Here is a 22,686-nt window from a genome sequence, read left to right as displayed (position 1 = left end):
GGCGCAAGACAATGACGTGCGGGCTGCGCGCCGGAAGCTGCTCGCGTAGAGGCTGAGCTTGCAGTGGGATCTAGTGGCGGCAGGTTCGACCCCTGGGGACAGGACAGTGGGGTGGGACAGGACCCCGGCCGCCTCCTCCCAAGGCCCCAGTGACCTCCGCGGGGAGGGATCGAGATGTGGGTGCCAAGGGCTCGGCGAGCGCGCGGGGCGGGATCCTGCGGTGCAGCGGCTAGGCTGGGGTCGTGGCGAGGCAGTGACTGAATCTCTGTTTTGCTGCTGCAGGAGAAATGGCTGCAGAGGAATCCCAGCTCCTGTTGGGCTCCAGGGAGCCAAGCGAGCAATGGCTGGTGCCTGCTGAGAGACGCCCTGTGCCTGACACCTACCTAAGGTGAGTATTCCTGGGCCCCCCAGCCAGAGCCTAGAGAAGCGCCCGACATTCTGCAGCGAACAGCGTAGCTGGCAAGTGGCTACACTTCCCCTCCCCACCTTACACAGTAACCAGGTATAGGATCACAATGGTCCCTTCTGGCCTTGAAATCCGTGAAAGCCAGGTTCTAGCCTGCCAGCATGTCCACAACTGGTGCTACATTTTCACAACTGGTGCTACATTTGTCCTTTAACAAAGGGAACGATTTTATATAGTTCAGGTCTTAGCAGGGCTTGCAAGAAGTTGCCTGAAGTTGTGACAGAAAAAAGTGGTCAGACAGCATCTGATTATTGGGGGTCTGTTCTGTATTTGGTGAATTGTACAGTTAACACATTTTACCACTGTGACTAAAAGCAATAGACTGAGTTGCTTGACCAAAATCAGTAATGAAACAAATACTGGAAAACTCAGAACGATTTCTGCAACATTTGCATACTCAGGAGATAGGTAGGTCAACTGGATTTTAAGCTTTTTGTTCTACTCAAAATCATTAGATTTACTAGTCAGAAACCAGAACAGATTTTAGTATTATCTAGACCATTCCATATAGTGTCTTCATAAGTCTTCACAACTGTTCATTACCTTTCCTCCTTGCAATGCTTTTAGGACACATACCTTACTTTAATGTATTTTGCTATTGGAGACAAATTTATTATAGACTCTTACAATCTTAAATTAATGCCTTTTCAGTACCTTGGATTTTGATTTCTAAAGACTAGGTTCAACTAGCTGTCTAATAGATTAACCAGTGTAAGTGGCTAATGAGAGACTCTTTGGAAGAATAAATAACTCATGGTGATTTTTAGTGACCACAGATTGAAGTGTGGCTTATTTGATTATACCAATATGAATCTATATCTTATGGAGGCTGTGCATAAAGTCTTATGTACCTCACTTTTGGTGTGATATTAGCCTGCCTGAAAGCATAGAGTTAAATCAGAGGAAGCTGTAAGGGGGAAACTTGCTTCAAAAGGGGTTAATATAACAGTGGCTGAGCCATTAATTGGGAAGAAGCTACTTACCGGGCTCCATCCAAGCTAGAATGGCTTGCTCTTCCCAGTGCTAAACCTAGGATCAAAAGAGGATACTAAACCATTGTGGGATACCAAGCCAAGAACAGGGAGTTGATTGAGTGATTTGCCAGGGGGCATCAGTGGGAGCTGACAGGCATAGGAGAGATACAAACTGCAACAGAACTGTCTGCTTCTACCAACTCAGAGATGGAGCTAACTGAGCTAGATAAATTATACCAAAGTTGGCAAGGAAGGATTATGGGTTAGGCAAGGGAAAATATACATCTAGATATTTACTGGTTTTACTCTTTGGTCTGTGTGCTTTGTACCTTTGCATGAATGTGTTTCGAATAAGATGTTTTTGATTCATTTTAATAAGCTGCTGTCACAGGTTCCTGGAATGAAAGGGCTTACAAATGCCAAACCCACCTGGGGCTGTTGCATTAATACAGTGGGAAACAGGGTGGCTGATATATAGAGATCCAATCTGAAGGTAGTTGAAGAGCGTGGTTCTAAAGCTAAAGCACGTGCTTTAGATCCGTCTTAGTCCCTCTTGAGTATAGGCCTCGCTACCTTCACCTCTCTGAAGAGCGAGTAGAACCACGCTCTTCAACTACCTTCAGATTGGATCTCTATATATCAGCCACCCTGTTTCCCACTGTATTAATGCAACAGCCCCAGGTGGGTTTGGCATTTGTAAGCCCTTTCATTCCAGGAACCTGTGACAGCAGCTTATTAAAATGAATCAAAAACATCTTGAAGAGAAACACTATGGCCAAATACATTTCCTAAGACCATTTAATCTACTTTGTAAATGCTGTATATTTATCTATTGAATGCATGAAAGTACTTTTTTGTACACTGACTTACATTATCAACATATGAGGTTGAGAATGCTGATAAATCAATGATTAAAGATGAGAAATGTTTACATTATCTTTTTGAACAGAACTAACACAATATTTTGATGTACCACAGGTAAATTTTTCATAACCTTATGGAGAAAAAGGACTTTGAAGCATGGCTTGATAACATTTCTGTTACATTTTTTTCTCTGACGGACTTGCAGAAAAATGAAACTCTGGATCACCTGATTAGTTTGAGTGGAGCAGTCCAGCTCAGACACCTCTCCAATAACCTAGAGATTCTCCTTAAGCGGGACTTCCTCAAACTCCTTCCTCTGGAACTCAGTTTTTATTTGTTAAAATGGCTTGATCCTCAGACCTTACTCACATGTTGCCTCGTGTCAAAGCAGTGGAATAAGGTTATAAGTGCCTGCACAGAGGTGTGGCAAACTGCTTGTAAGAACTTGGGTTGGCAGATAGATGATTCTGTTCAGGATCCTCTGCATTGGAAGAAGGTTTACTTGAAGGCTATTTTAAGAATGAAGCAACTGAGGGACCATGAAGCCTTTGAGACATCCTCATTAATTGGACACAGTGCCAGAGTATATGCACTTTACTATAAAGATGGTCTTCTTTGTACAGGTAGGAAGCCCAGTAGCCTTGGAGTCTATTATGATGCTTAAAGATTTCTCATCTTTGAGCTTTACCATTTATTTTGTAACAATATAATTTGTTTAATCTGATTTATGATAGCTGTGCTGGGGGTGGTGTTGGAAGAGGGATGGAATTGTAAGGAGTGAAGGTGGGAAACTGGGAGGCCATGCACCTACCAATTAAGTTGAAACTGTTTCAGTTGTGTTTGTGTAATGTTGAGACTTCATCATTCCCTGAAAACTAGAACTTTCCTCATTAAATAAGTCTCACACTGCGTGAGTAGAGAGGAAATACTTAATTTAAGACAAACATGGGGGAAAGCCCAGTATAAGTCTGGGAATTAACTGTCACTTTAATGCAACCAGCTACCGTGTTCTTAAACTATAGGTTCAGATGACCTGTCTGCAAAGCTGTGGGATGTAAGCACAGGGCAGTGCATATATGGTATCCAGACACACACTTGTGCTACAGTGAAGTTTGATGAGCAAAAGCTTGTAACGGGATCCTTTGATAACACAGTAGCCTGTTGGGAATGGAGCTCAGGGGCCAAGATCCAACATTTCAGAGGGCATACCGGTGCAGGTATGTTGAGCTTTTATTCAACTTTTAAGTCAACCAGTCAAATTGTGACTTTATCCCTGTCAAATTAGAAACGGAGGTTGGAATTGGACCATTGTACAGCAGACACTGCTACTTGTGCTGTGAGTTTCATATTGTGAATCAGTTTCTCATCTCTTTTGAGGGGGAACCTGACCAAAAAATATCTACAAATATGCACACTAGCTCTGCCTGCTCTTTGGGGTAAGTCCTAGGCTTAGGGACACCCTGGTCTGCATGGACATGGACACAATACAAGTTGTATAGTTCTGGTAGTATAGTACTTGATGCCTGCTCAGTGTGACATGGAGCACAATTTGCCAGAGCCACTTACATCCCAAGCCCGGGGAGGATTTGTGTAGAGGAATGAGGTAGGGCCGGTGGATCTGAACTTGCCTGTATCCCTGGTAACTCTTCACATCTCTCTTCCTCTGGAGGGGGTCACAGCAGGTGTAACAGGCTGCAGTAGCAGCTGCAGCTCCACACCCTGGAAGGAGAATTCCCTCTCTCCAACCTTCTTCCAAGTCTCCCTCATGTAGAGCTTGGTTATTTGGGCTGTCTCGTGGGCCCACAGTTTGCCCCTTTGAGTTGGAAGGGTATCTGGAATTTACTAATCCTGCTATGTAAACATGACCACTTAGAAATTCATCTTGCACCGAGGACAGGAGGCTGCCTACCAGAACAGCTGAGGCTTTAAATGTAGTAAGATTTTGTTTTTTTGATGGGCTAAGGCTTTTCAGAACTAGGATATTTAAAACAAAATTACTTCTGGAACACCTACAATGGGACTGGCCTAAATAATTAGGTTACACTACACTTAATTCATACATCAGTCAAAAAATAACCCTGCTAATTGAGATACTGTTCTAATTTCATGGAGAAGAACCAATAGCCTTGGGAATCTAAGCTTTAAGGGGTGGAAATAACAGATACATGTATTTAAAGTAACCATTCAATCTGAACCATTAGAACCTTTGAAGATTGAGGTTATTAGTCTTGGCCTGGTACCCTCATCTCAGATGAGATGAGGATAAATGTAGAGAGTGGTGCTACTCATTTAAAATCCTTCTTGCTTGTAGTTTTTAGTGTGGACTACAATGATGAACTCGATGTTCTGGTCAGTGGTTCTGCAGACTTCACTTTGAAAGTATGGGCCTTATCAACAGGAATGTGCCTGAATACATTTACTGGACACACTGAATGGGTCACTAAGGTAGGGTTGTATTGATGTAGTCAAATCTTGCTTTGCAAGATAATACTGTGCATGTGTTTTATACACATCCCATATCTCCTCAAGTGGTATTCCTTCACTTGCAGCCGTACAGGGGGTGGGCTGTCAGTAACCAGAGATAAGTGGTTGACGCAGGGATTGTCAGTTTTTGATTCAAAGGAAATCGCTGTTAAAATGTTAGAAAATAACGCTTTGGCAGAAGAGAGACAAGGTGGGTGAGGTAATATCTTTTATTGGACCCACTTTTGTTGGTGAGGGAGACAAGCTTTCAAGCCACACAGAGCTCTTCAGGTCTGGGAAAGGTACTAAAGTTATTACCTCACCTATCTAGTCTCTCTAATATCCTGGGACCAACACGGCTATAGTTATATTTCATAGAAGAGGCACTTACAAAAGCTACAGTGAAAACATTCAATCCACTTACATGAAGTAGTTCCTATAGCAAAGTGAATGGAATGATTAGGGTTCAATGTTTTATTCCAGGAATGAGTGTGATTGTACTGAAGCCAAGCTACTTTGAAAGGCATAATTACAATGAAAAAAAGTGCTGCTTGTCTGTAAAGTGTACAGTCAAAATGAAGGTGAGCAAAGTTTTCTCAAATGAGGAAGCTGGAATGCTTAGTTCTTAGCTAGTCAGGGTGATTCTAGAATCAAGTTTAACATGAAAGGATTTTCTATCACAAAGACTTAATTGGGAACACAAAGTCTTAATTGTTTTGGGTTCTTTTTGATGACAAAGTATTCTTCCTTAAAAGAACCTGTGCCCCAAAGGCACAGTCATAGCAAAATTGCAATGTTTTTAAACCTCTATTATCAGTATTTAAACTTCCATTACTCAAATTGTCAATAAACTAGAGCAAGTTTTACCTAGATTTGAATAGGTAATTTAATATTTTATGAACTTGGGAATCTGTTTAATGAGCTTTAGACTTATTTAACTATTTCTTCAATTGCAGGTGGTTTTGCAGAAGTGTAAAGTCAAATCTCTCATGCATAGTCCTGGGGATTATATTCTTTTAAGTGCAGATAAGTATGAAATCAAGGTATGTACTGTGTCTGTTTAAATGTGTATCACAGTGCAGAGAAGTATGGTACTTTTTGCATTTAGGAAATTCATTGGCGCTTTTAAGAGTACATGGATTTTTCCCCATAGCCTATCAGTGAAGCACTGTATAGAAGACAAATGGGTCTTTGAAAGCTAGTGGTGGTTCTATGCTTTTCTTTTAAGACTGAATATCAGATGGCTGGGTGTGCATTAAGTGGGTAGCCCTGGGTTTGTAGTAAGGCCTTCAGCATCTGCCAAGTATATTCTTGTTGCAAACTCTTCTTCAGTAGGGGGGCATATAGCTTGGGAGGAGGAGTTCTGATTTTAATAAATAGTTTAGAGCTTCACAATGTTTCTCATAAGTGTGCTCATTGGGACTTTATTAATCTTCTGATTGGGTAGAGAAAGTTAATATAGTTAAGAGGACTAGCAAAAGATTTGGTGAAACATGTTGTTGCTAAAACTATTCTGTTTTCCTCATTCACTTAATCTGTATGCAAGAGATTGAATATTAACTAAAAAAGTCTCTTCAGAGGAACACTTCAGGCTTGAGTCAAGACACACACAGTCAATACTACTACTCTTCTGTAGACTGAAAGCAAGAAAAACCTGAAAACCAAATACCTTCTGTGGTCAGGAACTCCACTTCCAGAAATCGTCTGAAATATAATTTGTCTAAATTCACTAGTTGTTGGCAGCCCAGAATGACTACCACATAAATAAGTGCAAAGCAATCACTCTCTGTTCATGTAGCAGTTTACAGCTTGAGATGCTTTATAGTATGAAAAACAGGATTTTTTTTAAATTGCAGATTTGGCCTATTGGAAGAGAAATAAACTGCAAATGCTTAAAAACCCTGTCCGTATCTGAAGATCGCAGCATCTCACTGCAGCCCAGACTGCACTTTGATGGTAAATACATAGTGTGCAGTTCAGCTTTAGGATTGTACCAGTGGGACTTTGCCAGCTATGACATTCTCAGGTACATCTTTCAGTTTGAGACTAACTTTGCATGTGAAGCTTTACTGTTGAGGTTTAAAAAACAATCTGGTTCAAAACCACTAAGGTAGACTACAGAGCCATTTGGTGGGACAAGGAAGCGTAAGGACGATCCCTCTCGCGGTACTGTTGGGCTTGAGACGCATCATAAAACATCTCAGAATTTAGTGGAATGACGAAATCAGATGTCCTGCAAACTGCAGGTGAGGGGGTCAGAGAAGATTAAATTCTGTTCTGGCGTTACTCTTAATTGTATGCTCAGTCCCAGAATACCGTTGGCATCCAAAATCATAATTTCCCAAGGATAGGATTTATTATGGAAATACTGACAGACCTCTTTCGAAGGATCCTAGCTCATTCAGCCAGCTGTGTCTCTAACCCAAAAGAAAAGCACAGTTTTGCCTTTGTTACCTGCCTTGGGTAGTTTCACCTCCTAATCTGGCTTCAAATATATCTTTGTGGGACATGTTCAAATAAGAAGGAATGAACCTAGAGCAGGCCTGGATTAAGGCCTATTGACAGCTCTTTAGGGAAACTAACTACTTCTTCCTTAGATCATTTTGTCCTTAGACTCCAATTTCCTCTCTCTGTAGATGCATATAGGGGATGAAGTTTCATAATATACAGTGATACCAATTCTGATTTAAACACTGTCTTATCTTTCAGGGTCATCAAACCTCCTGATTTTGCAAACTTATCCTTGCTGGGCTTTGGAGATATATTTGCCCTATTATTTGATAACAAATACCTGTATATAATGGACTTGAGGACAGAAAAACTGATTAGCCGCTGGCCACTGCCAGAATATAGAAAGTCAAAGAGAGGTTCGAGCTTTTTGGCTGGTGAAATGTCTTGGCTAAATGGACTAGATGGCCAAAATGACATGGGCCTGGTTTTTGCCACCAGTATGCCAGACCACAGTATTCATTTGGTATTGTGGAAAGAACATGGCTGAAGATGTGGCAGGACATTCATGAGTCTGGGACTTGAAGCAGTGTGTCCATGAAAGAAGACTTTGCATGAACCAAAGTTGCACACCTAATGGTATCATCATGCAATGCACAATCACTTATTTTTTGTTTTCTAGGGCATTTGGGAGAGATGGGCTTGTTTTGACATAATACAACACAGCATGCTAACAATATTTGCCAATTAATTTAATCTGTACTCATATTTAAGCATACATATTTGGGTTTTCTTGACAAAGTATAGATTATAAAAGTTTAAATCACTCAGATCTATCATTTAAGTCTAAAATGAAGTGGTGTTTGATCTGAAAGACTTCTGTCCTATATCTTTTGCTGAAACAGAAGGTGAAGCTACTATCTTATACATGTAACATCAAGTGCTAATCACAGTGCTAAAACTGCACCAGTACACAGAATACTCAGTGTAGAACGGCATGATTTCCTCAACTGTCAGCCTCTTCAGGAACTTGGTTTCTCCTTATTGTAGCTTTAAACTCTTAGCAACCTGAAATCAAGGAAGCAGTAAAGTCCTTTCACTACTATCAGAATATTTCTTGATGACAGCGATAGCTTGTTTCGTTTTAAGTAGGGGCCTGTGTTCATGTGATATTCCCTTCCGTTAGCCAGACTGGGGCAAATTCTTAGAGATAAGCAGCATAAATAACTGCAGGATGTGAACATGGAGAATTTGTGGGCTAGTGTTTTTTACGGTTTACGGCTTGAGTAAATTTGGCACAGAAATAAACAGTCTTTTCCTGCACAGAGTATACAATAAAGCCAACCTGCTAGTTTAATGTGCCATTGCACAGTTATTGAATAAATATTTTGGACCATGTGTTGGTCTTTCCTCAGGGACTGAAACATGGAATATTTATTTGCACAAAATTCTCCAACAGTTCACCCAGTATGGCTTTATTAACATTGCATAACTGTTTTCTAGAATTTGATTGTCAGAGCACAGTTTAATCCATACATTTAGGGAAAACATTAAGGGAAGGGAACTTGTTTAAGACCTAGGCAGCAGGCTTTAGGCTCATACATTGTATGTCAAATGACATCGAAGGGCTGTCCACCATCCAACATAATAATAGTGTGCTAATGAGTACAGAAGTACCTGTTAAATCTGGATTTGAGGATGAAAATTGTGACATTATGAATATACCCGTTTTCATAAGAGTTCAGGAGTTCTAATCATGAAAGAATAGAACTAAAATAATCCATTGTACTCTTCTCTGACCAGTTTTACTAGGCCTCACTAATGTAGGGGGAGAAGATTTTTAGTAAATATTTTTTAATAGTAGGTATTCAAATATTATGCTGAATCTGACTTTTATATTTAAAAGCTGTATCCATCATTACCTGACTCCTATGCTTTAGAACTGCATTTCTACATTTTGAAAATGAAATTTCCCCTCCATGTCTATTTTTACACCACTTCTAAATATAAGACTGCTTGAAGATTAATGACTCTGTCTTTTACCTAACACACTTACATGGCTCCGATCAGCATTTCAATGTACATATCCTCACATCACCTGTTTGGTAGGACAGTACAGTAATTCCTTTTTTGCAAATGGGGAAGGGAGGACCAGAGCCTCAAAGGTGTTTAAACACCTCACTCCCATTGATTTCAATCAGGGTTACATACCTACATATCTGTGAGGATCTGGAGCTAATTGACTTGGGAAGTCACAGAAAAAGAGACTTGATCCCAGGTGTTTAAAACCAGAGTCCTAACCCATTCACCCCTTTACAATGGTAATTTTGTTGAGACTGGTTAAAATACACAACTCGATTGCAGATGTAGTGAGGAGTGATGTTCACTTCTTTTTTGGGGACACTTAACATGCTTGTGACTGAAACATGTGGTCAGCTAATCACCACAGCTAATTAAAATGACAATTCACCCATAATTTGTTTCCGCTTAGTCATGGTGTCATATGACATTTTGGAAGACAAAATGGGTCTGTAGTGTATCCTACCTTTTTCCCAACCAAGAAGAAAGCACTCAACTAGAATGGGATGGTGAATTACAAAAGAATTACATTAATGTGCTGTGCTAAGTGAGTGTTAAGGCCAGTGTAAGAGTAGGACCAGTCTCTTAACTTTATGCAGTGTACCTGTTCAAGGGTTATCTTGAATTTAGTTGAGCGACTATATAGATTCTTCATGCACTAGCACAGCCCCACTGACGGATACTTGACTCACTTAGTACTTGGATAAATAGAGAGGGCGTTAGCGTGATACCGCAATATAATTAGTTAGTGCTTTACAGAACAGCTAAGCCATCAGAACTAACCCAAGTCAAACTAAAGGGATACCCTGCTGGTTTGATAGAGGCCTATGTATGACTATTCAATAAGCACATTACGGCTATTGATAACTTGCTACCATTCACTTTAGGCACTGCTCAAGAACCACCAAAATACAAGGGAGTTGCTTATTATTGCACCAGTTTCTATCCGTCCCTTGCCCTGCGCCCTCCCCTTCCTCCATACGCTATGTGGGCCTACAAGGGTTTGGCTAATTAGTGGTGCAGCACCATGAGCTGAGGATGAAGAAGTCGTCCCCACAGAAACTCACAATGGGGACCTAGCGAAGAGCAGTACAAACAAAACAATAATGCTTATCTGTGCTGTGGATGATTACTTGGATAATGTTTATTTTGATGGAATATATGTAAAACGCTGATTTAGAATCATTTTGAAGAGATCAGCCAGCAAAGAGACAATAAGTATCAAGTAGTTAATTCAGTCATTTACAGTGGGAACCCAAAAGTGTAATATAAAAGTCAAATTATAAATTGCTGAATGAAAACCTAAATGCTACATGGAAATCCTGTATGAGTAAAACCCCTTCTCTAATGGTCCAATACTGCAGTCTGTTCTGTGAAGACAGATTTCTGCAACTCCACAAAAGCTCACTGATAAGGAACTGAATGGATGGAAAGTTTTGCTTGGGCAGATCAGAGTGTGAGACTGCAACCTAAAGTTTCATTTGAGTAAAAGTTATTTATAGACATGAAAAATAACCTGTCTACCACCCTAAGTGGTAGACAGCAGGGAGTCCCCACTACCTACCAATGTTGCCAGAAGTTTCCTCAGTAAGGAGGGCCCTTCTGCATGGGGAACAGATTTGGCTTTTGGTATCTTAGCATACGAAACCACTATCACTATTAATAAAGCATGAATGAACACATTAGTAAACAAGTCAGTGAGAGGGTGTCTGATTTTTTTTTCCTCCCCCCTGTGACAGGTTTTGTCACAGAGATCACCTTGGGACTGTCACCTGATGTGCTAAACTTACTTTTAAGTCCTTTTTCCCTGCCAACTTGGGACTCTAGAACCCAGCCTTGTTGAGCCAGACATGCTAGCCTGCTGCAACAAAGACCAGGGGTCTGGGCTATGCCCCCAAAGCTGCAGGCTTTAACTGAAAACAACTCAGCAGGTTATCTATCTCCAGATACGCAGTTCCCAATGGGATCCAACCCGCAAATAAATCTGTTTTACTCTGTATAAAGCTTATACAGGGTAAACGTATAAATTGTCTGCCCTCTGTAACACTGATTGAGAGATATGCATGGGAGAGGTTTGCTCCCCCAGGTATTAATCACTTACTCTGGGTTCATTAATAAACAAAAGTGCTTTTATTAAGTATAAAAAGTAGGATTTAAGTGATTTCAAGTAATAGAAAAAAGTAAATCACCAAGCAAAAACACAAGTCTAAGCCTAGTACATTAAGAAACTGATTACAGGTAATATCTCCATGACTGGCAGCCTCTTTGTTCTGCTCCACCCCCTTTTTATAGTTTTGCACAAGGCAGGAGTCCTTTGTGCTTGGCCCCACCCCTCCTTCTGAATGGAAAAGTACAAGGATTAAGATGGATTCCAGTATTAGGTGACATGATCACATGGCCTGTGAGACCCCAGCCTCCATTCTTCCTGGGCTGGCCCAGAGGTAGGTTGGCAAGTAAACAGAGCCATTTACAGTTCATTGATTCTGAAGCACCCTTAATGGCTTCCACTTAATATGTATTACTGATGTAAACAAGTTTATATCTTATTCTCCTAACTCAAGACATAGAAATAACATATGCAAACAAATAGGATGAACACACTCAGTAGATTATAAGCTTTGTAATGATACTTTACAAGAGACCTTTTGCATAAAGCATATTCCAGTTACATCATATTCACATTCATAAGCATATTTTCATAAAGCATATGGAGTACAACATCACACACACCCCTACCATTCACTGAAAGCTAAGTAAAAGTGTATGTATAAAAAAAAATCAAGTCCTAGTATAGTTCAATTCTTTTCTCCATATGGCCTAGTTAAAAAATTACAGTAGTACAGGTTAACTCATAAAGGAGCAACACAATAGATCTTAACCGATTTACAAAGAACTAGAATCAGCTAATAACTGTTTCTTCATAATAAGATGAAAGATTATGGAAAACTGAGGGCAGTCTCAGCATTCACAGCTCTCTCTCCTCCACCTAGAAACAAAACAGCCTCCTTCCAAGTAACCAGCTAGCACCAACTTTTTCTCCTCAAAAGCTGCCTGTTAGAGCCCCTGCACACAGCTGAGACCAGTTAACATTTTTAGGCACCTAGGGGCAGCTGAAAAAGGCAGCCCTTTTAATGCCATCTGTCATAACCATACAGCTAAGGGTAGCCTAGAATTCCCCCTTACCTGTAAGGGGTTAAGAAGCTCAAATAACCTGGTTGGTACCTAACCAAAAGGACCAATGGGGAAAGAAGAGACTTTCAAATCTTGGGGGAGGCTTTGTTGTGTGTGTTCTCTTGGGAAGCAGAGAAGCATCAGGTCAGAAAACTTCTTCTCCTATAAACCATCCTAAAAGTCTCTCATTACAAAAATTGTAAGTAAAAGTCAGGCAAGATGTGTTCAATTATCTTGTGTTCTGCTTGTGAATTTTTCCTTTGCTGGAGGGAGGTTTATTCCTGTTTTTTGTAACTTTGAAACTAAGCTTCGAGGAACTTCTGCTGTGTTTTTGAATCTTTTGTTACCCTGTAAAGTTATTTTCCATCCTGATTTTTACATAGGTGATTTTTTTTACCCTTTTTTTTTTTTAAATAAAATCCTTCTTTTAAGAACCTGACGGATTTCTCTATTGTCCTAAGACCCAGGGGTTTGGGTCTGTGATCACTTTGTAACCAATTGGTTAGGATATTATTCTCACGCCTCCCCAGGAAAGGGGGTGTAAGGGGTTGGGGGGCATATTTTGGGGGAATAGGAACTCCAAGTGGTCCTTTTCCTGATTCTTTGTTAAATCACTTGGTGGTGGCAGTGTACCCTCCAAGGGCAAACAATTTGTGCCTTGGGGAAGTTTCAACCTAAGCTGGTAGAAACAAGCTTGGGGGGGGGTCTTTCATACAGGTTCCCAATCTGTACCCTAGAGTTCAGAGTGGGGAGGGAACCCTGACGCCATCTAAAGTTAAAAAACCAGCACACTCTCTCAAACATCTATTCCATTCCTTTTTACTGCATTTTTGCTTATTCAAACAAAGAACTAAAAATCAGGACAGTCCCGATTTTATCGGGATGTCTGGTCACCCTATGACTGATGCCTAAATCTAGCTCTAGCAGCCACTCTTAAGAAACGTATGTTTTCCCTAGTACCTCAGGTCTTTTGATCACCATGCATTAAGAACATAAGAACGGCCATACTGGGTCAGACCAATGGTCCATCTAGCTCAGAATCCTGTCTTCCAACAGGGGCCAGTGGCGGATGCTTCAGAGGAAATGAACAGAACAGGACAATTGAGATCCATCCCCTGTTGACTGCCAGAAGGTCTGACAGGACAGAGGCTTACGGACACCCAGAGCATAAGGTTGCATCCCTGACCATCTTGGCTAATAGCCACTACTAGACCTATGCCCCATGAATTTATCTAATGCTTTTTTGACCCCACGTCACAACAGCCCCTGGCAACAAGTTCCACAATTTGAGCCTATTATGGTATTTTTAAAATGTTTTTCCATGCAGCTTGCAGGCATTTCACTATTTAATTACATAATGGTTGCTACTACTCAGTGGTTCAGCTATATTCACTTCTTGGACCAGATCCTGTACTCCTTTTAGGACTAAATCAAGAATTGTCTTTTCCCTTGTGGGTTCCAGGCCCAGCTGCTCCAAGAAGCAGTCATTAATGGTGTCAATAAATTTGATCTCTGCATCCCATCCTGAGATGATATGTTTTCAGTCAATATGGGGATAGTTGAAATCCCCCATTATTATTGGGTTTTCTGTTTATGTAGTCTCTCTCATCTCCCTAAGCATTTCACAGTCACCATCACCATCCTGGGCAGGTGGTTGATAATATATTCCTACTGCAATATTCTTCTTATTCAAGCATGGAATTTCTGATCCTAGAGATTCTATGAGACAGTTTGAATCATTTTAGATTTTTTACTATGTTTGACTCCATGTTTTCTTGCACACATAGCGCCATCTCCCCACCAGCGTAACCTACATGGTCATTCCTATATATTTTGCACTCTATTGTGTCCCGTTGATTATCCTCATTCCACCAAGTTTCTGTGATGCCCATTATATCAATATTTTTATTTAATACCAGCCAGTCAAGTTCACTCATCTTAGTATTTAGAATTCTTGCATATGTATACAAGCACTTATGAAATTTTTAAATTTTTGTCTGCTTCATCTGATGTAACTGAATGGGACTCTTATTTTGTTTGACTGTTTCTCTTCAGTTCCTAACTGTACTTTATCAACTTCTATCCTCTCCTCTTTACTAGGGTAAGCAGAGTCAGGATGAGCTCTCCCCTGACATCTGGTGGTGAGTCATGGTGGGTTGTGGAAAAGAACTTCAGGGGCTGATCTCATTTGCATAGGAACACCCACCCTGCCTAGATGGTCACTTTGGCTGCTGTAGGAGCCCCAGTTTCTCTGTTATTGGGGCAGGAATAAACTGTTATTGTCCTGATTATGTGAATCAAGGATAGTGGAACTGTACTTGGCCTTTTGTTATGATGGAGGGACTCACCATCAACTAAGCAGCACTCGCTAGGCAAGGGTCATGGGTTCCAAAACCCAGTGAATGACTGGGATTATTTAGTTGAGGATTGGTTCTGCTTTGACCGGGGGGTTGGACTAGATGATCTCCTGAGGTCCCTTCCAACCCTGATATTCTATGAATAGAGAGAGGCTGGGGACAGGTATTAATACTTGGTCGCATGGGCCTCATGATGAGGGCCTTACATGCTAATTGCACTTCCTCCTCTCTCCACTATCAGAGCTAATTTTGATTTCATTAGGAGTCTAGGTACAGGATGCTGAGCTGAATTCACTTTGGGCTAATGGTGCACCAGCACTGAGGCTCACAATCTGAAATCGGCTCACAAGCTGAAATCACAAAAGAGCTAAACTTACGAAGAGCTGAAATCACTGAGTGTTGTGTTAAGTAGTGGGGGAGCCTGAAGATATATGGCAGAGCAGTTTGCGGGACGGTGAGCAGAGCAGCGTGGCTGGTGGAGCAGAGCAGTTTGTCGGATGCCTGGAGCAGCTCATGGGGGTGGTTGGCAGAGCGGAGCCCCATGGAGAGGTGGGGCAATCAGCTTTGGACCACGTAAGGTGCCCCTTAACCTCCCCCCCCCATCTCCACCCAGGTTGGGGGTAAAACTCTGCAGATAAACTTTCGAACTCTGGGGCTGCCCTGACCAGGGACAGAGACTTTTGGGTTATTGGACTTTTGGGACTTTGGGTGATTTTGGGTTGCTGGACTCAAGAACCAAAGGGAAAGGACATGCCCCAATTTGCTTGGGGTGGGTTTTTTGCTCATGGGTTGTGTTATGAATCCTGTTGGTGGTGGTTCACCAACATAATGCCACATTTTTCAGAGGAACAGCCGTGTTAGTCTGTATTCGCAAAAAGAAAAAGAGTACTTGTGGCACCTTAGAGACTAACCAATTTATTTGAGCATGAGCTCATGCTTAAATAAATTGGTTAGTCTCTAAGGTGCCACAAGTACTCCTTTTCATAATGCCACATTGTTTCTCTCTGTTATTAAAAGCCTTTTTGCTACACTCAGACTCTGTGCTTGTGAGAGGGGAAGTATTGCCTCTTGGAGGTGCCCAGCGGGGGTGGTCATATATTTGTCCCAGGTCACTGGGTGGGGACTCGAGCCAGTTTTGCATTGTGTTATTGGAATGGAACCCCTAGATACTGAACCCGGCCCTTGTTGCTGCCAACTCTGATGGGCAGACGGGTTACACTAGGTTGTAAAGTGTTCCCTTTAATAAATCCTCCCCTAAAGGATGTGGCTGTCTGAACCGTGTGCTGCCCTGCACCTGTTGGCTTTCCCCCAGTTCTTAATTTAAAAGCTTCTCAATTATGCTTTTAATTTTAAAATATCAGCAATCTGGTTCTGTTTTGGCTTAGGTAGAGCCCATCCTTCTCATATAGGTTTCTCCTTTCTTAAAAGATTCCCCTGTTCCTAATAAACCTAAATCCCCGCCCTCCAAACACCACTGTCTCATCCATGCATTGAGAATCTGCAGTTCTGCCTAACTGTCCCTGTGTGTGGAACTGGAAGCATTTCAGAGAATGCTACCATGGAGGTCCTGAACTTTAACTTATTAGCTAGCAGCCTAAATTAGTCCTCAAGGACTTCTCTCCTACCTTTCCCTAGGTCAGTGGTCACCAACGAGTTGATTGTGATCAACTGGTCGATCCTGGAGACTCTCCCAGTCGATCGTGATCTCCGGCTGCGGCGATGCAGCAGGGCTGCCTGCCGCGGCCCAACGCCTCTCCCAGAAGCAGCCAGCAGGGGTCTTCACGCGCTGCTGCTGCCTGCAGGCATCACCCCTGCAGCTCCCATAGCTGGGAACAGAGAGCTGTGGCAAATGGGAGCTGCAGAGCCAGTGCCTGCAGAGAGGGATAGCATGCGGAGCCATGTGCCCCCCACAGGGGCACTTTGGTCCCTTCTGGGAGTGGCATGGTCACGTTGTGCACTACTGGCTGGCAGGGTGTGTGTGTGGGGGTGGCCCGGCTCGTGATGGGGAGGAGGTGCTGATGTGCCTGAGTGGGGCCGGGGCAGGCAAGGAGCCTGCCTTAGCCCCGTTGCGCCACCGATTGGGAGCTGTCCGAGGTAAGTGCCACCTGCTGGGAGCCTGCACCCCAACCCTGAGCCTGCTCCTGAAGCCAGCACCCCATACCCCCTCCTGCACCCCAAGCCTCTGCCCTGAGCCTCCTCCCAGAGCCAAGTATCAGGGGGTAGCTGTGTTAATCTGAATCCAGAAAAACAACAAGGAGTCCGGTGGCACCTTAAAGACTAACATTTATTTGAGCATAAGCTTTCATGGGTAAAAACCCCACTTCTTCAGATGCATGGAGTGAAAATTACAGATGCAGACATAAATATACTGACACATGAAGAGAAGGGAGTTACCTCACAAGTGGAGAACCAGTGCTGACAGGGCCAATTCGACCATAGAATCATAGAATATCAGGGTTGGAAGGGACCCCAGAAGGTCATCTAGTCCAACCCCCTGCTCAAAGCAGGACCAATCCCCAATTAAATCATCCCAGCCAGGGCTTTGTCAAGCCTGACCTTAAAAACTTCTAAGGAAGGAGATTCTACCACCTCCCTAGGTAACGCATTCCAGGTAACGCATCAGAGTGGATGTAGTCCACTCCCAACAATAGATGAGGAGGTGTCAATTGCAGGAGAGCCAAAGCTGCTTCTGTAATGAGCCAGTCCCTATTCAAGCCCAAATTAATGGTGGTAAATTTGCAAATGAATCTTAGTTCTGCTGTTTCTCTTTGAAGTCTGTTTCTGAAGTTTTTTTGTTCAAGCACAGCTACTTTCAAATCTGTTATGGAATGTCCAGGAAGATTGAAGTGTTCTCCCACTGGCTTTTGTACGTTACCATTCCTGATGTCCGATTTGTGTCCATTTATTTTTTTACATAGGGACTGTCTGGTTTGGCCAATGTACATGGCAGAGGGGCATTGCTGGCACATGATGGCATATATCACATTAGTAGACATGCAGGTGAATGAGCCTCTGATGGTGTGGCTGATGTGGTTTGGTCCTCTGATGGTGTCGCTAGAGTAGATATGGGGACAGAGTAGGCAACGAGTTTTGCTACAGGGATAGGTTCCTGTGTTAGTGTTTCTGTGGTGCGGTGTCTAGTTGCTGGTGAGTATTTGCTTCAGGTTGGGGGACTGTCTGTAAGCAAGGACTGGCCTGTCTCCCAAGGTCTGGGAGAGTGAGGGATCGTTTTCCAGGATAGGTTGTAGATTGTTGATAATGTGCTGGAGAGGTTTTATCTGGGGGCTGTAAGTGATGGCCAGTGGTGTTCTGTTTTCCTTATGGGGCCTGTCCTGTAGAAGGTGATTTCTGGGTACCTGTCTCGCTCTGTCAATCTGTTTATCAAGCATTCTTAAAACTACAATACCCACCTGGGGAAGTGAGGAAACAGGGAAGGGACAGGATAGATCCTGGGTTGCCCTTCAATTCAAAAAGTGTCTTTGGGTGTTAAAAGGTTGGAGACCACTGCCCTAGGTCATTGGTACATGTAGGTACTACAACCCCCAGCTCCTCCTTTGCATGGTACATAACTCAGCCTAGATGTTCTGTGAGGTCTACAACCTTCACGCTCAGCCAGCAATTCGCCAGCAATTTTTCCAGTCATCACAAACCCAACTATCTATTTTTCTTAAAATCAAATCCCTCGTTACTATTCCTGTCGCTTCCTAATAACTTGCCTCAGAGAGGTATCCTCAGTGCAGGAGGATACCATGATATCATCTATAGAGGATATTGGAAACAGCACTTGGTGGAGACCCAAGTTACAGATAATGTGCAATTAAAAAGTCCCATGCAGACAAGACAACAATCAGTGAACAAGTCTGTTATAAATATAAAGGAAAGGGTAACCACCTTTTGTTATGCCTGCTGCTCTGTCCCCCAGGCAGAGAGACAGAATTTACAGCTGCAATCACCTTTTACAAAATCTTTTAAAATCCTGCTGTGCTTCTGGTTCAAAATGATCTTTGGTTTAAAATGATCCCACCTCTACCACCATGTCAAGGTTTTTTCCCCACTCTGAACTTTAGGGTACAGATGTGGGGACCTCCATGAAAGACCCCCTAAGCTTATTTTTACCAGCTTAGGTTAAAAACTTTCCCAAGGTACAAACTTTGCCTTGTCCTTGAACCGTATGCTGCCACCACCAAGCATTTTAAACAAAGAACAAGGAAACAGCCCACTTGGAGACATCTTCACCCAAAATATCCCCCCAAGCCCTATACCCCCTTTTCTGGGAAAAGCTTGATAAGAATCCTCACCAATTTGTACAGGTGAACACAGACCCAAACCCTTGGATTTTAAGAACAATGAAAAATTAATTAGGTTTTTAAAAGAAGAATTTTAATTAAAGAAAAGGTAAAAGAATCATCTCTGTAAAATTAGGATGGTAAATACCTTACAGGGTAATTAGATTTAAAATATAGAGAATCCCTCTAGGCAAAACCTTACATTACAAAAAGACACAAAACCAAAAATATACATTCCATCCAGCACAGCTTATTTTACCAGCCATTAAACAAAAGGAAATCTAACGCATTTCTAGCTAGATTACTTACTAACTTAACAGGAGTTGTGAGGCTGCATTTTTTGTTTTCAGCAAAAGCATTATACAGACAGACCAAACCCTTTGTTCCCCCCCCCCCCAGATCTGAAATAATTTTGTTCCCTTTATTGGCCATTTTGGGTTAGGTGCCAGCGGGGTTACCTTAGCTTTATAACAACATCGGATAAGGATAAATACATTTACCAGTGATCTAAAGCATGTGGGACCTTGTGAAGATCTACAACGACCCATGAAGCTGTGAAAAAGACTCAGATCACTTCAATTTAATTCTCCACTGCAATTAAACTGAGTGAAATATGAGAGCCTAGAGACAGCATCTGAGAAATAGGCAATGTGTGTGTATTTGGTGCAAGCAGCTCATGGCCCTCAGACTGAGTACGGGCTCTGGAGACCAGAGTGGCTGAACTGGCAGAGCTAAGGGAGACAGAGGTACATAGATGACACTTTCTGGGGCACAGTAGAGTGGTCCCATCCCTGGTCTGATAGCCTCTGTGGTGTTAAGGAGGATGAAAGTCCTGGGGAAGGAGAACATCAAGCTGGAACAGACCTTAGTTGGGACCCTCCTTTCAGAATCTATACATATTGGTAATCCACCCCTTCCCCACCCCCTCATGGTCTCATTTTCCGCACTTAGAACACTGTTTTCTGTAGCACTTTGTTAACATTCATGATTAATGATGAGTTATATCTCCAGATAGTTGTATCCCTAATCAGGGATTCTCTAGGAAGCTTTCCTTGAAGGGCTTCCCGGCAATGATAAATAAGGGCAATATCAATGGGAACATTCACACTGTCTGCATAGGCATGTAGGACAGAGTGGACTGACGTCTGAACCACTTTCCTTGGATCAACTATCATTTTTTTAGGATTAAATACATTTTTTCTGTTAGGCTCTCTGTGAATATGCTGCAGGATGTTAACGCCAGGCACAGCATTCCAGGATGTAATGTTGAATATGTCAGTAGAAGCATATACAGTTTTAGGGAAGACGTGGCTCTCAAAGAGGAAAATGCCAGCCCCTGGATTTTGCTCCTGAAGGCCACTCATCATAATTTTCCAGTCTGGGTGTTTCATGGGCAAAATAATTTCATCAATATCATTAAGAAGCACAAACTTGCTCTTGTACATGTTGCGGTAAACACAGTCATTTAGAGCTGTGATTTGTCCATAGTAGCCAATGTCTTTGGTATCCATAGAAAAATGCCATCGAGAAGAAACGTTGAGGTATGAAGTAATTGGCCAGGGAATTATCTCAATGGTTCCTTCTGCAATATAAAATTCCAAGGCTTTCTCCATCAATTGGCTGCAACTGTTCTTATAGATAATAACTTTCTGTGCCCCAAGAATTTTATACATCTCCATGGCCTGTATAAATTGTAAGACATTACTATAATTTCCAAACATGGGAGAGAGACACACAGTGAATTCAATGGGTAAGGTCTCAGGCTTGCGGTTTTTTATTTCAAACCTTGGTAGTTGGTCAATATTTCCTTTAGGTTCCCAACTGATGGATACAAAGTTTGGATCACAGTTTTGAGGTTCTGAACAAAGCAAGTCTGCTGCCCCGTAAGGGAATCCAAATCGATCTGAATGAACATCTATTGCTGCCGTTGATACATATATTTCACCATCAGGCTGGCAGCAGAACCAACAGAAAAGGTCTTTCACTTTTTCATGGTGAACAATCCCAATCACGCGGGTTATTTTGCTTTTTCTATTATCGAAGTATGGGGCAATGATAAAAGTTCTAGTACCTTTTATGGCTGTGATTGTATTGCTGGCAAGTTCTCCTCTACAGAGGTTGCCTTCTTGTGGTGTTATATTTGGTAGGAGAGAGTGCCCCTGTGTCCAAAGATAATATAGAATCATCAAAGTGAAAGCAAAAATGCAAGCAGCAGCTACATAGTATGATTTTCTTTTACAGCATAACATTTCAGACGGATTTAAATGCAGATGCAGTTGAATTTTTTCCAGAACTTCAGACAGACACACCTACAGGAGAAGGAGATCATGAAATGCAGGTCAGACCGTGGTATACCATGTCCACTGCTTTGTGTCAGAGAAGGTACTTGTTCTGTTTTTCCCTTTCTGCACAATAGCAATTATCAGTGTTTCAGTTTGCTCTCAGATGGGTCACTGTACATTGTGACTTGTCAAAGGACCTGTTAATTATATTACCTTTAGAATCTAAAGGCTTATGTCTAGCTAAAAAAACTTACCCCAGAAATGTATGGGCCTAACAGCCATTTTAACATATTGGGCAATCACCTCTTTTTAAAACTAATGCTTCTAATTACAAATAATGTATTCCTCTTAAAAACTGGGAAGGGAAAGCTACCTTTCCTCAAGAGTGCCTACCAATCCTTCATCCCACGGTTTTTCTCCTCTTAGCATCTGACATCCACCCCGATGCCCTCTTTCTCCAGTTGCCATAAAAATTCCTTGTTGTACTGAGCCACAGCAGATGACACTGTGGGCTCAGACTGGAGCATAAGCTCTGGGGCCTTCCCCCCTCATGGGGTCCCTGAGCCTGGGTTCCAGCCCTAGTGCAAACATCTATTCCGCAATTAAACAGCTCCTTATCCTTAGCCAAGTCAGCTGGTAAAGGCCAGAAGCAGGTTTTTAACTGCAGTGTAGACTTACGCTCTGTGCTGCAGTTCCTCATCTGTGAAAACTATACTTTTTTACCCCTTGAGGGTTAATACATTAACAATGCAAGCTTAGATACTATGGTACCATACAAGTACCTAAAATAGACACAGTCAATTACATTTAAGCACACACAATGCATCTGTCTTGCACAGGGCAAAAAACAACAAAACCATAAACCTCCGTCTACCTCGAGCTTGCTAGTAGACTTTGCCTCGGCCTGGAGGAGGATCTCCTGGGGCTCAATACATTAGCCACCTCCACACTGTTTTATTGAAACTCACTGGGAATGAGAGCAAATGCAATGCTGAGGCTCCAGCTCATGCAGAATATGACAGCCCCTGCCATGAGACGGGCTACTGGGATCATGTTAGTCTGTGCTCCAGACCCTCCACTGGCTCCCTGTGTGTTTCTGGACTCAGTCCTGATCGTCAAGACCATTACCAAGACAGACATAGTAACATCAACAACCACATCTCTATGCATGACACACAGACATCTATGCTCTCTGGAGGTCAGCAGTGCACAAACTCCACGGATAAGCATTGAGCAGTCTAACTCCCCACCCTCTTGGACAAGCCATAGCTACTGTGACAGACTGTACCCCTATGA

At 42.3% G+C, this 22,686-nt stretch overlaps 2 protein-coding genes across 4 annotated transcripts in view; one reads left to right on the top strand and one right to left on the bottom strand.

The window, feature by feature from the left end:
- On the top strand, positions 1-9,242 carry FBXW2 (F-box and WD repeat domain containing 2). 3 transcript variants are annotated; one of them, XM_048823492.2, is made up of 8 exons: positions 1-83; positions 283-388; positions 2,419-2,927; positions 3,327-3,521; positions 4,616-4,749; positions 5,724-5,810; positions 6,624-6,793; positions 7,477-9,242. In XM_048823492.2, the coding sequence occupies exons 3-8, from the start codon at positions 2,438-2,440 to the stop codon at positions 7,763-7,765; spliced, it is 1,365 nt and encodes a 454-aa protein (XP_048679449.1). In that variant the 5' UTR covers positions 1-83; positions 283-388; positions 2,419-2,437; the 3' UTR covers positions 7,766-9,242. The 3 variants fall into 3 exon arrangements, with proteins under 3 accessions (XP_048679449.1, XP_048679451.2, XP_048679450.1); XM_048823493.2 differs by lacking the exon at positions 1-83 and adding an exon at positions 118-176; XM_048823494.2 differs by lacking the exon at positions 1-83 and having other exon boundaries at positions 90-388; positions 6,624-6,723; positions 7,477-7,720.
- A 2,159-nt stretch (positions 9,243-11,401) lies between these two features.
- LOC142068384 (uncharacterized) overlaps positions 11,402-22,686 on the bottom strand; it is a 61,166-nt gene continuing 49,881 nt past the window's right edge. Inside the window, exon 4 of the mRNA XM_075120597.1 lies at positions 11,402-21,267. Within this exon, the coding sequence (XP_074976698.1) occupies positions 20,056-21,267 (1,212 nt within the window). The 3' untranslated portion in view covers positions 11,402-20,055. The remainder of the gene's footprint in view (positions 21,268-22,686) is intronic.

This window comes from Caretta caretta, chromosome 16, assembly GCF_965140235.1.
Source record: "Caretta caretta isolate rCarCar2 chromosome 16, rCarCar1.hap1, whole genome shotgun sequence".
Taxonomy (NCBI): Eukaryota; Metazoa; Chordata; order Testudines; family Cheloniidae; genus Caretta; species Caretta caretta.
Note: the sequence above shows the minus strand (reverse complement) of the source record. Positions and strands in the feature narration are given on the sequence as shown.

What these genes read in the sequence shown, in the direction of transcription:
- FBXW2 (XM_048823492.2), top strand. Translation starts at nt 2,438, where the DNA reads ATGGAGAAAAAGGACTTTGAAGCATGGCTTGATAACATTTCTGTTACA. An exon ending in CAGAGGGCATACCGGTGCAG is followed by an intron (nt 3,522 to 4,615) that starts GTATGTTGAGCT and finishes TCTTGCTTGTAG; the next exon opens with TTTTTAGTGTGGACTACAAT. An exon ending in CAGATAAGTATGAAATCAAG is followed by an intron (nt 5,811 to 6,623) that starts GTATGTACTGTG and finishes TTTAAATTGCAG; the next exon opens with ATTTGGCCTATTGGAAGAGA.